This window comes from Portunus trituberculatus, chromosome 41 (genome assembly GCF_017591435.1).
Source record: "Portunus trituberculatus isolate SZX2019 chromosome 41, ASM1759143v1, whole genome shotgun sequence".
In the NCBI taxonomy this organism is placed as follows: domain Eukaryota; kingdom Metazoa; phylum Arthropoda; class Malacostraca; order Decapoda; family Portunidae; genus Portunus; species Portunus trituberculatus.
In genome coordinates, this window is record NC_059295.1 from 39,749,916 (window position 1) to 39,764,915 (window position 15,000).

At 36.2% G+C, this 15,000-nt stretch overlaps 1 protein-coding gene across 1 annotated transcript; it reads left to right on the forward strand.

The window, feature by feature from the left end:
* Positions 1 to 10,165: 10,165 nt before the first annotated feature.
* On the forward strand, positions 10,166 to 12,724 carry LOC123516729 (WAG22 antigen-like). The gene is made up of 2 exons (XM_045276331.1): positions 10,166 to 10,264; positions 12,176 to 12,724. Exons 1-2 carry the CDS (start codon positions 10,166 to 10,168, stop codon positions 12,722 to 12,724), a joined length of 648 nt encoding a protein of 215 aa, XP_045132266.1.
* The last annotated feature ends 2,276 nt before the right edge of the window (positions 12,725 to 15,000 follow it).

The window sequence follows — 15,000 nt, forward strand, 5'->3', positions numbered from 1 at the left end:
TCTCCTCCTCCTCCTCCTCCTCCTCCTCCTCCTCCTCCTCCTCCTCCTCCTCCTCCTCCTCCTCCTCCTTCTTTCTTCTTCTTCTTCTTCTTCTTCTTCTTCTTCTTCTTCTTGTCATAACCAACATCATCATTATGTCATTTTGCTGTTCCTTAATGAATATCTTTCCACAGTTTTATTTTAGTCGGTACTATCATGGACAGCCGTTTTCTGTGAGCTCTATAAGTGTACTTATTTTTAGAAAAAGGAATTTCGTGGTAGACAAAAGTAAATAACTCTACCTTGAGAAAGGAAATGTAATATTACAATGGTGCGGACAATGGAGAATAATTGCAGTATACATTGTAAATGGTGGAGCTATTCTCCAAATGGTCCGTTTCTTGTCATTATGAACCAAACAGGTGCCGTAGAAACAGTTATCCTAATCTAATAGTATTTTCCATATTTAGAGAGATAGATGTACGTACACAAGTGTGCTTTATTTTTTTTTTTATTATTTTTTTTCCTTCTGTTCTACGAGTATGTTCTCTCACCACCATCAAGATATTGCCGTGAGCGATACAAATGTGTTACGTACAAACATTCTGGTAGAACATAATTATTTTGTGATTCCAACGGAAGCGGCAAACGCGGCCGTCAGTGACAGCTCTCTCAGCAGGCTGGGAGGCATGTCTATTCTGGTGTTGGCAGAGATGCTATGCTGCAAGATGCGTGGATTTTTTTTTTTCGTGTGTGTATGTATGTGTTTGAAGGCAAACTATCATTCCGCTATTAAGGAAAACTTGGGGAATTTTACACATGTGGTAGAATTGAAGCATGTCTATGATTAATGTTCACTGATTTCGCTCCTTTTTTTACATTTGGATATTGACAGCTTTTCTTATTTATTTAGTAATTAATTAATTTATTTATTCATTTTGTTTTTTTGAGGGTGAGGTTGAGGAAAAATCTTCGAAAACTAAAAAGGAAAAAAAAAAACTTTGTTACCATTACTTTTTAATCTCAATGCTCATTACCATCATACAGAAGATGCTCTAAGGTTATGAATAACACCATTGATTTCGAGAGAGAATTAAGAATTAAATAATCCTCAAAGATTTCGAGAGAGAGAGAGAGAGAGAGAGAGAGAGAGAGAGAGAGAGAGAGAGAGAGAGAGAGTTTCGGCTTTTCATCGCAATCTCTTACACCACCTACCCGTGTCTCTCTCTCTCTCTCTCTCTCTCTCTCTCTCTGTGTGTGTGTGTGTGTAGCGTATTCTCGATTCGCAGCACAAGTGCGCTGATTCATCCTATTGGCCATTAATGCTTAGAGTGGCGGCTTGGAGTTAGCCAGATGTGGGGTGATATTACCTAAATATTAACCTGCTGGTAGGCTTACATTATACAGACTCAAGATAAACTCATTTTTCAATATTTCTCCTAAGTCTTCACAGCGCAAAGCTACCGGCATGTGCAACAGGAAAGTGATTTTGGCAGTTACCCTCATTGCTTGTACTGTGAGCTGTGTTGAAGGGGATGGTCGATGCAAGACATGCCACCAACATAGAGCTGCTCTGTTGGACGCTGTTAACGGTAACCACACAGACCTGATACGCACGCAGAAAAAACTTGTCAAGGTGAAGGGCATGCTCAAGAAATTGCAAACTGATCATCAAGAGGCGGACCGTAGATTTAACGCCGCGATGAAGGAAAACACGATACTCATTAACGCTCTCACCCGTTCCCAGGAAGCTTACCGACTGCTTCTGGAGGAATTTCAGGACGCACTCACTCTGAACAATCAGAGGAGCGAATACCAAGAATACCTTATTAAAGATGCTGAGTATAAACTCGCCAAATCTAAACGAGACGCTTATGAAATCAATACGGAACTGTGGAAAGTAAATGAAAAACTGAGAAAGGAAATGACATTTTTGAAGGTCAACTTTACGGAAACACAAGTTGAGAAGGACTCTATGGAAAACTATTACGGTCGTACACTGAGAGGTTGTGTGCTTGATGAGACCAGAGTCCAAAAAGCCCTCCTGGTGGCTAACCAAGAAAAGGGGGATATCTTACGAGATATGAAGGCAATGGAACTCAACTACTCTCAGCTCGTTACAGAAAAAGATGCTATGGAAGACTTTTATGTTGATGCCGTCAAAATTCTTCTCCATGAGCACGCAATAAAGCAGGATGCAAACGATGACACATTACTCTAAATTCACAATATTGACTTACTGAAGGAAATTCATCAGAGTAATCAAGAGATGGAAGAACACGGTGACCATTGAGCTGAGCGAGAGAAAAGCAAGAAAAAGTGCTCAACAAACGCATGCTGAGGAAAATTCGTTCAGTCTGAGTCACGTTAAGGACATGTTTACCGCAAACGCAGAAAAAGAAATCAAGAACTTGACGACTGGCGGGAAGAAATGAGAAGAGTTTAAGAAGATAGCAGGAAGCTTAACACAGTCACAGAAGAAACTGATATAAAAGAGAGCCTAAGACAACTAGTGGAATGCAAGAATGAGCCAAAAGAAATGAATGATTTGGATGATAACACAGAAACATGTAAAGCTAATGAAACGAAAATCCAAAAACTTCATGAAAGGGACGACAGACTAGTATAGAAATGGACGGATACAATAAGGAGACGCTAGAAGTCACACAAAAATCAACGCAAGTATAAACGGAAAACTTACTAGACTTTACCAGCGAAGTGCTAAACCCAAACAACTGTGTCAAAACTGGTTCAACAATGTGGAGCTCTTTAAAATATACAGAGAAAAAAAAAATTGTTCAGAAAGTTAAGGAACTAACCAATATCATTGAAGTCAATGGAACCTAACAAGATGCGGATGAAAAAGAGAAGGAAATGAGAAACCTGGATGAATACTGGCATGGCATTGGTGAGATCAAGTAATGTGATGCTATCGTAGAAGCAACGGAGAAAAATGTGGAGCTGGCTGAACATTACGCAGCTTTACAAGAAGACTGGGAATGGATGCGTTAACTGGATAGGCGTGAACGAAGATAGAGAACAGATGATTGAGGTCACTAGATAATACCAAGCTGATATATGTAATAAAAACTTTGAGACAATCTCTGGAATGGAATGAAGTGAATGTAGACTGGAACGATATTGATTATATCACAAAGAGTAACTACAAGTGACGAACACGGAATGCTCTGAAAACAAAAACACTTAACCAAATTCTGGAAGATGTGGAATACAATATAAATGTAAGCTACTGTATACACTTAAGGAAGTTCATAACTGGAATAAGAGGGCGAAGGCAGCTATGACAAAGAGGAGTTTGTTAAAATGCTGCATGAAGGTAAAGAAGAGAGTAACAAGCTTGGGTAATTGGATGTTGCATGGCGTGGATAACATAATGGAACAGAACGACACAGTGCAAGAAGAGTATGACATGAATGACATGAATAGACACCACCATGGACTGAAAGAAACAGATAAAGACAGGGACATGCATGATGTCACAAAATATTACGCAAATGTAAAAGAAGAAGCCCTCAGGGAACTCAGGCAGTGGGCAGATGAGCTGGAAGATATAAGCGAAAACGGAGAGGAATTGAATGGTGTCACATAATACCACACGCAGGAGTGGCAAGAAGTGGATGAAATCAAATACGATATGGATGATGTTACAGAGAAATTATATAACTGATATATTCACAATCCCTCGAAAACGTCAAGATCTGAGCGATAAGCTGTAAGTGGATGGAAACTACGATGAGGTGAATGAATACTGAAAAAAAGCGAAAGAAACATGGGAAGAAATGAACGTAAATTAAGATGAAAGAAAAGCACAACATGTTACACAGACATGGAATAAAGAGGCGTGGAGTGGCGTAGAAATAATTTGAGAGAAATGTGCGTTGATGAATCCAGAAATAGTGAAGAAGGTGCAGATTCAGCTTTAGAGTGGAAAAAAAAAAAAAAAAATAGACATGGAGAAGAAAAAAACACTGAAAAAAATGATAAAATGAACGTATTAAACTAATGAAATAATAAAAGAGGGAGAAATCTAAGTTATGGGAGGGAATATCTGTAGAACGTGGTACAGTGGAACCATGCGTGCTTTTGGGGTCCGAGGGGTCTCCAAGCGCACGGGTTCGAATCCTGTCCACGGTCCGAGTGTAGGCTGGGCTTCCTCACTCGGGGCAACGGTTTCCTAGCGGGTGGGCTTTGAGATAGGAGGTACCTCAAAAAGTATCTCCTTTAGCCCATAAATTCCCGTGAAAAGCCCACATGGTATAAATAAATAAAAAAAAAAAAAACTCCCAGTGAATGACGTGGGAAAATAAATCAACATAAAAGAGAAAGATGAAAATGAATAAATAGAAATAACAATTATAAAACTACAAAAAAAAAAAAAAAAAATCTAGGTTAAGGAAAAAATAGCTCAAGGAATCTCAGTGAGTGAAGAGGAAATGAAGATACATGACAAAGAAATAAGAAAAAGTGGATAACCGTGATCAACGCCAAAAGAAAAATGCTGATAAATAAATAAAGGAAATAAAAAAAAAATTAACTATATAAAAAATAAATAAACGCATTGAGCTAAGCAATTATAAAAAAAATGGGTAATAGAAAAAAAAGCAAAACAAAAAGTGATAAAAATGAACATGTAAATCTAAAATAAAGTACATGAAATAAAAAAAATAATAAAAAAAAACATTAAGCAAAAAAAGTTATAAACAAATGGTAAATAAAATTAGAAACTTAACAAAAATGGAACTAGAAAGTAATAGGAAAAACAACAAATTAAAAAGTAATAAAAGACATGAAGCAAAACAGTAATAAAAAAAAAAACTAAAACGTAACAGGAAAAAAAACTCAAACTTTAACTAAGAAAGAAAAAAAAAATATTAAATCAAAAGGCAAAAAAAAAAAAAAAAAAAAAAAAAAAATCAAGTGGAAAAAAACAAGAAAACAATAAAAAGCAGAAAATATAGAAAGAAGAAAATAAAAAAGCAAGAGAATAAATTTGTGATAAAGATTAGTAAGGAAGAAAAGAGACTCAACAATAATGAAAAATATATCAAAATGAAAAGTAATACAAAGGTAATTCAACAAGAAAGTGTACAAAATACGTTAAACTAAAAATAATGAAGAAAACCCTGATACTGAAATGAAGTACCCTAACAATAATAAAAAGAATGAAATAAAAAGATATTAAAAAAAAATCAGATCGACAGAAATACGATGAAAGAAATATGAAACTTGAAAATAGAATTAAAAAGTGATTAAAAAAAAAACAACAACATTAGATAGAAGAGTTAGAATAAAATTGAAAAGTTAACAAAAACATTAATTGTGACGAGTTATGGAAAGTGGTGAAGGAAACAATGGAGATGGTGCAGACACAAGGAAATAATTATAGAGCAAAGTATGTTAACAAAAAAAAAAAAAATAATAATAATAAATAAATAAATAAATAAAAATAAATAAATAAAAAAAACCTAGAATGAAAATACTGAACTAATAAGATTAGTCTCCGCCCTCCTTAAAAAAAAAAAAAAATGGGATAAATTTAGGTTAAGGTAGGGAATTTCTGATGAACTTCTAGTGAGTGAAGTGGGAAAAAATCAACGTATAGAGAAGGATAAAAGTAAATAAACTAGAAGAAATATGTAAAACTTAAAAAAAAATGAAGAAAATGAAAATTCAGTCTCAGTGAGTGAAGAGGAAAGAAATAACAAATAACAAACAGTAAATAACCGTGATCAAAGCAAAAGGAAAAATACAAATCAATAGATAAATGAGTAGATAGATAATAAAGAAATACTTAGAATTAAAAAGTGACAAAAGAAAGCTTAACTAAGCTAAGAAGATATTAGAAAAAAATGGGCAATAGGAAAACATACAAACTACAAGTTGATAAAAAGTAAACCTGTAAATCTGAAAGGAAACTGTTGTGTCTTGAGGCAAGGGTAAGCTGACGACGACATGTGGGCAGACAACGTATATTGTGAGACGACTGAGAGGAACTGGCGAAACCTAGAACGTCAGAATCCATGAAACTAAGAATCAAGAAAAGAAACATTAAACGGAAAAGTTATAAAAAAAATAAATGGGACGGGAAAGTGAAAAAAAATGAAACAAAAATAACAGAAAATAAACAATTTAACTAAAAAGTAAAAGAAAAAGATAAAACAAAAAAGTAATACATAAAAAAACATTAAATTAAGATGCAATAAAAACAAACAAACATGAAAATCAAAAGTGATCAGAAAAACAATAAAAAGTAATAGAAAACTTTTCTTCCAAGTCATATCTGTAGGTGACGTTCGCCTATCAGCCCAGGCCATCTTCCACAAAACAGAAGAGAGAAAAACAAGAAAAAAACATGGAAGAGAAAACCAGTAAAGAAAATATCAATCTAAAAACAATATATATATATATATATATATATATATATATATATATATATATATATATATATATATATATATATATATATATAAACATTAAACTGAGAAGGAAACGGAAAAAAATGATAAAAAAGACATTAAGCAAATATGTGACAAAATGAATATACTGATGTAAAAGTGCTGAAAAGAAAATATTAAACCGAAAAGTGATAGATAGAAAAAATGTTATACGAAATGTCATGAACAAAAATCTTAAACTGAAGAATGATTAACGAATAGAACATTTGCCAAAACACTAAGAGAAAAGACTCCAAACTGGGAAAAAAACTAAAAAAATAACAAACGAAAAATATTAAATTGAAAAGTAAATAAAAAAACTAAAACATGAAAAGACAAACAAAGAAAAGTTGTAGAAAACACGAAAAGTGATGAAGAACCCAACACGTTGTAGAAAACAACAACAACAAAAAGTAGGAAAAAACTAGAATCAAAAGAAATAATAAGGAAATAAACTACAAAATAAGTAATGAAAAGACATTAAACTACAAATTAATAAGAAAATATATTTAACTAGAAAAAAATAGACACACAGAAAAGGTAATAATAATGGAAAAATAATGATTACACCAAAAGGGTATATAAAGAATATTAAACTAAAAAGTGATAAGAAAAGCATCAACCAAAAAAAAAGATCAAATATAGTAGATTTAAAAGCAAAAAATAAAGAATAACGATTCTAGTAAATAATGATACTACTACTACTACTACTACTACTACTACTACTACTACTACTACTAATAATAATAATAATAATAATAATAATAATAATAAAATAAAAAAAAATAAGAAATATCAAACTGAATGAATAAATGAAAAAAACTATCAAACTATTAGTGAAAATTAGAAAAAAAAGAAACATTAAATCTACAAATGCTAAAAGAAAAAAAAAAAAAGAAAACCGCATAAATTGAAAAGTGACGAAATGTCAAGAAACAAAACAGTGCCAAAAAAATATCACGAAGCTCGAAAAAAAAAAAAACATGAAGCCTAAAAGTGATGCTAATTATTATTATTATTATTATTATTATTATTATTATTATTATTATTATTATTATTATTATTATTATTATTATTATTATTATAATGATGATAATAAAGATAATAATAATAATGAAAAAAATTATGATAATTATAACAACAACAACAACAACAACAACAAAAATAATAATAATAATAATAATAATAATAATAATAATAATAATAATAATGATGATGATGATAGTAATAATAAAATTTATGGAGAGAAATATATCCGTGAAAGTAGAGGTACGTACCAGCACAAGGGAGTGATGCGCTGGTAAATCCGGCAGTAGCGCAGAAGAAACGGCACCTTGGAAGAATGAGATGGAAATAGAAACAGATAACATGAAAGGAAAAAACAAAGAAAGATATGCATAAAAACACTTAACTCTTAGAAAAAAATTGGGTTAATGAGAGGAAATATTTGAGAAACTCCCTGTGAGTGGGTTGGGAAAGAAATGAACGTCAAGAAAAGGATGAAAAAAACAACAAAGACTTAAACTAATAAAACTAGGAAAAATTAAGTTAAGGAAACAATAACTAAAGAAGTGTCAGTGAGTTTTGAGAAAAGAAAACATTCGCGTCAAATGAAAAGATGAAAGCAAAGAAATAAAATGATAAAACTAATGAACACAAAAAGAAAAAAGAAAAGTAATTTCAATTACTGAAAAAAAACTGTTCAAAACACTTCACTAAAAAAAATAAATAAATAAGCTCGAACCAAAACTGGAAATAATCTTATATATAAAAAAAAGTTGAACAGATAAAAAACATGTAAAAAAATAATTAGAAAAATCACAAAAAAACAAACAAACAAACATGAAGCTGAAAAATAGTAAAAGAAACATTAAACGACTAAAAAATAAAAGAAAAAAATATATGGACAGGGAAATGACAGAAAAAAATACATAAATTAATAAATGAGTAAAGAATTAAGTCAATAAAAAGATAAAACTTGTGCAAAACTAGTACATTTGTAAAGAAAAAATATAAAAAATGGTCGCTTAGTGGCGTTTAATGAATGGCACGGATGAAGACAACTAACCACCACAATAAATGAATAAGTAAATAGATAAACTGATTTATTAATTGAGTTTTAGAATGAATCAATTGCTACATTAATCTCTCTCTCTCTCTCTCTCTCTCTCTCTCTCTCTCTCTCTCTCTCTCTCTCTCTCTCTCTCTCTCTCTCTCTCTCTCTCTCTCTCTCTCTCTCTCTCTCTCTCTCTCTCTCTCTCTCTCTGTCAGCCACAACTCCATCCATCTCCCCACCTACCCATCTATCTTACTAACCCATCCACCATATCATCCACTGCCACACTCACCTACTAATCCATCCATCCATCCATTGTTTATTGACCTTCCACTGACCTACTCACTAATTCATACTCATCCACCCATCCAAATACCCATTCATACACCAATCGGCCACCCACCCATTCAACCACGTACTCAGTCATCCACCCACACATTTACTCAGCGATCCAACCACGCACCCTTCTATTCATCCACATAACTGTCCACCTAATCATCCATTCACACATTATCCGCCCACACGTCTATCAACCATCTCAGTGGGAGTGTCTATCATTAGCCGCGCCAAGACCGTAAAATTATATCCAAACACGCACAGTTTATAATCAAGATCTCTCATTTTCTCTTTCCTATAACGCGTTTCATAGGTAAGACTTCCTAGGATCGCTTCGTGAATACAGGCCCAGGAACGAAGAGAATGTTGGGTACACTAAAATAAAATAAAGAATGAAAAAAAAAGGAAGGTAAGGAATGTGACAGAGTGGAGCAGAGCGTGTGGGTGTATGGAGGGAGTGGTGGAATCAGGGAGTGGTGGGTTAGGGGGAGTAATGTGGAGGAGGGTGTGGAGGACGGATATCCTGGCTTGGACAATGAACAAAGCTATGATGGTTTTGTCACGTCAAGTATTTAAACAAGGTGGTGGTACTGGTGGTGGTGGTGGTGATGGTGGCGGGAAGATGGTGATGTAATAATGTGTGTGTGTGTGTGTGTGTGTGTGTGTGTGTGTGTGTGTGTGTGTGTGTGTGTGTTGTCATCGTAACTGGTGGTGTTGTTGCTGTTCTTTTTACTACGCAATTTAAGTGATATTTCTAGCTCTGTTTTTGTTTTTATTGTTGCTTTTGTCATCATCATTATACTTACCTTCAATATTCATCATCATCATCTTTTCCTTTTCTTTTTGTTCTTTTTTTATATTTTTTTCTTCTCCTTCTTCTTCTTCTTCTTGTTCTTGTTCTTGTTCTTCTTCATTTTATTATTATTATTGTTATTATTATTATTATTATTATTATTATTATTATTATTATTATTATTATTATTATTATTATATATTTTTTTATTATTATCATTGTTATTAATATCACCATCATTATTTTAATGGTAATATTAGTAGCAACATCATCATCATCATCATCATCATCAGCAGCAGCAGCAGCAGCAGTAGTAGTAGTAGTAGTAGTAGGAGCAGTAGTAGTAGTAGTAGTAGAAGTAGTAGTAGTAGTAGTAGTAGTAGTAGTAGTAGTAGTAGTAGTAGTAGTAGTAGTAGTAGTAGTAGTAGTAGTGGTGGTGGTGGTAGTAGTAGTAGTAGTAGTAGTAGTAGTAGTAGTAGTAGCAGTAGTAGTAGTAGCAGTGTAGTAGTCTGGTGTTTGTGAGCAGGGTGAAGGGAAGGGTAAGGGATGGCGAGAGGAGAGGAAGTGGATGTCTATGGAAAGTCTGGAATGCACGACCCTGAGATGGCTTGGATAGCGGAACAGGATGGGGAACACAATGATGGGGTAGATGTGTATGAAGGAGAGAGAGAGAGAGAGAGAGAGAGAGAGAGAGAGAGAGAGAGAGAGAGAGAGAGAGAGAGAGAGAGGACAAGATATATGTTCAAGTATAAACGGAAAGTATTCTGATGTACTGACACTTCTGAAGGATTTCCTGAAAATACGCGGTAGAATAATTAACAGACAAGTGGTTAGCGCACGGAGGTACTGATCTTAGCGACACGACTTTGAGCAATACTTAAAGCTAGTAATTTTCACACTATCGCCGAGTAACCGAACAATACCCACATGCTTCGTATCAGCAGTGTCTCACACGGCGACCGCATCGGGAAGCTGCGTGGATGAGCGCCACTGGTCTGTGCAAAGGAGTCACTCAAACATCTGCCTGTCCTAGAATGGGTAGGAGTCGAGTATCTAAGCCTCCAAAACGGAAAGGGGACGAGTTTATGAACCACAAAAGAGAGGAATATCAATTGAGGTTTTTACATGTATTATGAGACAAGTTTAAGTCCTGCACTCACTCCCACAAGAAGACCCAGCGGTACTTTGATAGCCATGTGTGGAGTCCTGTCTTGCTGGTCATCATGTCAAAGATACTGAGCCACCGGAGCCACCTTTGGTTATTTACATCTTGTTGGTAACTTCTCTTAGCAATTCCAAACTACTGAGATGAGTTGCGTTGGTTCGCTGACAGCTTTGCGTCCTCAACACTTGCTCGGTACTCTAGTGGTTTGGTGGTACGATGGTGGTGCGATATTATAAACACTAATTGTCAAAGAATAAACGAGAGATTTTCCTTTGGCTCCCCTCACCGTTTATAAAAAGGACACATAGATGGAGGCAAGCAGACTCCCACGCCCCTTCCCGCCTGTTTCCGGGTAGCAAACGTCTTCCCTTCCATATCCGTTATGTCATGAATAATATAACTATTTTGATAAGGTGCAGTGTCTCGTGCTTCGTTTTCTTTTCTACTTCAATGACTGGAGCGGGAAGAAACTATCAGAGGAAGAGGATCGACGCTTTGGTGTTCTGCCCGTCTTAACACATAGACCTGCATCTTTATTATTCTTTTGGAACTGTTCACATCATTGCATCAGTGATTTTTCTGTGTAATATGCTTTCCAGTTTTCATGCGTAGACGACTTTTATTCTCTCTCTCTCTCTCTCTCTCTCTCTCTCTCTCTCTCTCTCTCTCTCTCTCTCTCTCTCGAGAGCGCGCACAGCACACACACACACACACACACACACACACACACACACACACACACACACACACACACACACACACACACACACACACACACACACAATAGTGCCGCAGATCAGTATCAGTTACCATAGAGAGAAGAATGTGCTAACCAGATCCTTTCACTATGTCACAAAGCTTTGAAAAAAATGTGAGAAAAAGGTCGCGGAGAAACATTTCCCCGAAAAAAAAAACAAGAAAGTGAATCAATAAGAAAAAAAAAGCGTAAGAATGTGAAACAAAGCATGCATTAAAAATGAAAACAACAAAAAAAAAAGAAACCATAATGGATGAACCGAAAACCAGCGGAAAGAAAAAACTAAGACCAGTTAATAATATCCACCGAAACGTAGCTGTTCTTAATATTTGAGTGATATGATCGTATATGATATGGAAAGTAGGCCGAAGAAGCGACCTTGGGGCGAGAGAGACGCGGATGTATTCATGTAAGTATGTATGTACGTGCGCAATGATGAGAGCGATAAGAACAGGAGTGAGAAATAGAGATGGGCGTAGGCTTAACATTGTCTTGTGTACGTGATACGGGAGGAGGAAGGAAGAAGGAGGAAAGTGAAAAGAGAGAGGAGAGGAGAGAGAGGAAAGAGAGGTCACGCATTGGGTGGTGTATATATAAACCCTCACACACGCGTAGACTCCGCTCACTACTCCAGTCACCACTTCACCACCACACCTTCGTCCTTCTCTGCCACTGTACAGAGATGGCCGGTCACGAATCAACCACCACCACCACCATACCCCTCCGCTACCTGCTGTTTATAATGGTCCTGGCTGCGATGGCTGGTGCTGGGACGGCCAAGGCTGTACCGAAGACCAACCCCAGCCCGGGAAGGATCACAGCGCGCTCCACTCTGTACCCAACTCACGGCAGTCACCACCCAAAGGACCGCGATGACCACTACCACTACCACACTCACCACCTGCAGCGCCCTCCCTACCTCTACGGCTACGGTTACGGATATCCTGGCCTTGGACTGGGAGGTCTTGGCGGTCTTGGCAGTCTTGGCGGTCTTGGCGGTCTTGGCTTGGGTGGTTTGGGTGGTCTGGGTGGCTTAAGTGGTTTGGGAGGTTTAGGTGGCTTGGGCGGCATCGGTATGGGCGGTTTAGGTGGATTGGGTGGTTTCGGTATCGGTGGTTTGGGCGGTTTAGGAGGCGTTGGTATGGGAGGTATTGGTCTGGGCGGGTATTCCTACGGCTGGTGATGCGTTGGTCCGCTCAGCTGAAAGATTAAGAAAAGAAAAAAGAAAGAAAATGTGAATCTAGTCGACTAAGCTTATCGACTTAGAAAAGAAAGAAAACACTCAACTGGCTGAATTTATCAATTGAGAAAGGACAGAAAAATAAATGTCTACCGAACTTACTGGCTGAGAAAAAAAATAAAAGAAAACATCAAATGACTGAACTTATCGATTGAGAAAGAAAATGAAGAAACTATTATTACAATTGAATGAACTTATCGACAAAAAAAAAAAAAAAAATGAAAAAGAAAAAATATGTAGCAACGTGTATAGTTATTGAGCACAGCACCTCCCAGTGAACTATTTTTTATAGAAAGTAAGACTATATAGATACGTAAGAGTAGAGTGAATACTTAGTTATGATTGACGTCATGAAGTGTCCGAGAGGAAACCGATTACCTTTCGACCCGAGCAAGACGAAGGTGTACAAGAGAGAGAGAGAGAAAGAGAGAGAGAGAGAGAGAGAGAGAGAGAGAGAGAGAGAGAGAGAGAGAGAGAGAGAGAGAGTTTTAATGTCTTTCATGTATGCCTTAAGTGATATTAGCAACATTGAGAGCAGGGATTCGGAAAGCAAAAACTCACTTCTGCAAACACAAATCCGCAATTCATATATTACTTTTCGCAACCAAAAATTGGCAAACTCATTGAGACAACATGGCAACGCAAACCACTTGTGTATAGTTCAGTGCCAAAGAATTACTTCCACTTTATTCTTAGGAGGTTAAAGACATTTTTCGTGATCAGTGAGTTAAAAATCGCAGTCTTTTCAACGTCTTACAATTACTTATTTTGTCCTGATCAATAATAAATGAATTGGAAATATTTGGATTAGTAAATGAGATATACAGGAAATTATGTCTGTATGTTGTAAAGTATGGTGATGTTAGTTTTATTTTTCATTATAAATCTTAATGAGGCAAACACACAGGAATTTTTATTTGCATTAATTCTCCCGAAGACTTCTGACAGCAGATTAGCACAAAGACTATCGAAGATGCTCCCCTTCAAATGGTATCACACACACAGTCGCAGAATTTCCTGTTTGCTGAAGTGAAGTATAAATGCCTGGCTCTGATTATATTTAGGGCCTGTACTGGTGAAGGAACACACACACACACACACACACACACACACACACACACACACACACACACACACACACACACACACACACACACACACACACACACACACACACCATGATATTACCACTCTCTCTCTCTCTCTCTCTCTCTCTCTCTCTCTCTCTCTGCCTACACTCCCTAAGAAAATTGGCTGTTTATTGAGATTTCACGGTTCGAGGCTTGATTTTCCCCTCACGAGCGTTTGGGTAGAGCAAAGAGGGTGCAGGAGGCAGGAGGGAGGAAGGGAGAGAGGAGGTGAGGGAAGGCGAAGGGGAAGAAAGGGGCGTGAATGTAACCTCTCTCTAGCTCCCCACCTTCCCCTTCCTGCTCACTGTCTTACCTGCGCTATCTGTGTAGATAATGTTACCCTACCTGATATTACCTGCTGCATTGGAACCTGGTGTGAAATTGACTTACTTATGAGAGAGAGAGAGAGAGAGAGAGAGAGAGAGAGAGAGAGAGAGAGAGAGAGAGAGAGAGAGAGAGATTTCCTATTTACGTTGTTATCCCAAGTAGTGATGCCACAAAAGTTCAGTGATTTTTATTGGTTTATTTTTTATCCTTTGTCTTCAAATCGAATAAAAATTGATATATAGGCTAATGAATTGCTTTGTTCACGTACTTAATCCCTTCAGTACTAGGACGTAGTTTTACCATGAGTTTTAGGTGTGATTAGATGATTTTATTTACGTTATGAAGAGTTTATGGAGCTCAGAAGATTAATGGTCCAGAGTCTTCACTATTTTAATCTATACATGAGTTTCCGAAGCTGTTTAAAGTCAACTAATAGTAACCACAATAAATATGAAGACAACACAGGTTAAGAATAGATGGAGCTGTGAGTGGTAGATGGCGTTGCTGGATACTGTTCCTTTTCTTTCTTTCTTAGTAAGTCCGAAACGTTTAGCAGGGTGACATCATTCCTTTGGGTAATTGTAAATGATGAAATATTGTCTTTACGAAAAAAAAAAAATGCTTTGTCTCTAGTTGGAAGGATTCGTAATTATAATGGTAGCTTATAGTTGTCGGAATTGTCCTTCACTGACGTTGTGTTTGGTTAGGGTTAGGGCTACCATTATCGAAACACGCATAGGATGTTATCTGTAATAATTATAC

What these genes read in the sequence shown, in the direction of transcription:
- LOC123516729 (XM_045276331.1), top strand. Translation starts at nt 10,166, where the DNA reads ATGGCGAGAGGAGAGGAAGTGGATGTCTATGGAAAGTCTGGAATGCAC. An exon ending in ATGGGGAACACAATGATGGG is followed by an intron (nt 10,265 to 12,175) that starts GTAGATGTGTAT and finishes TCACTACTCCAG; the next exon opens with TCACCACTTCACCACCACAC.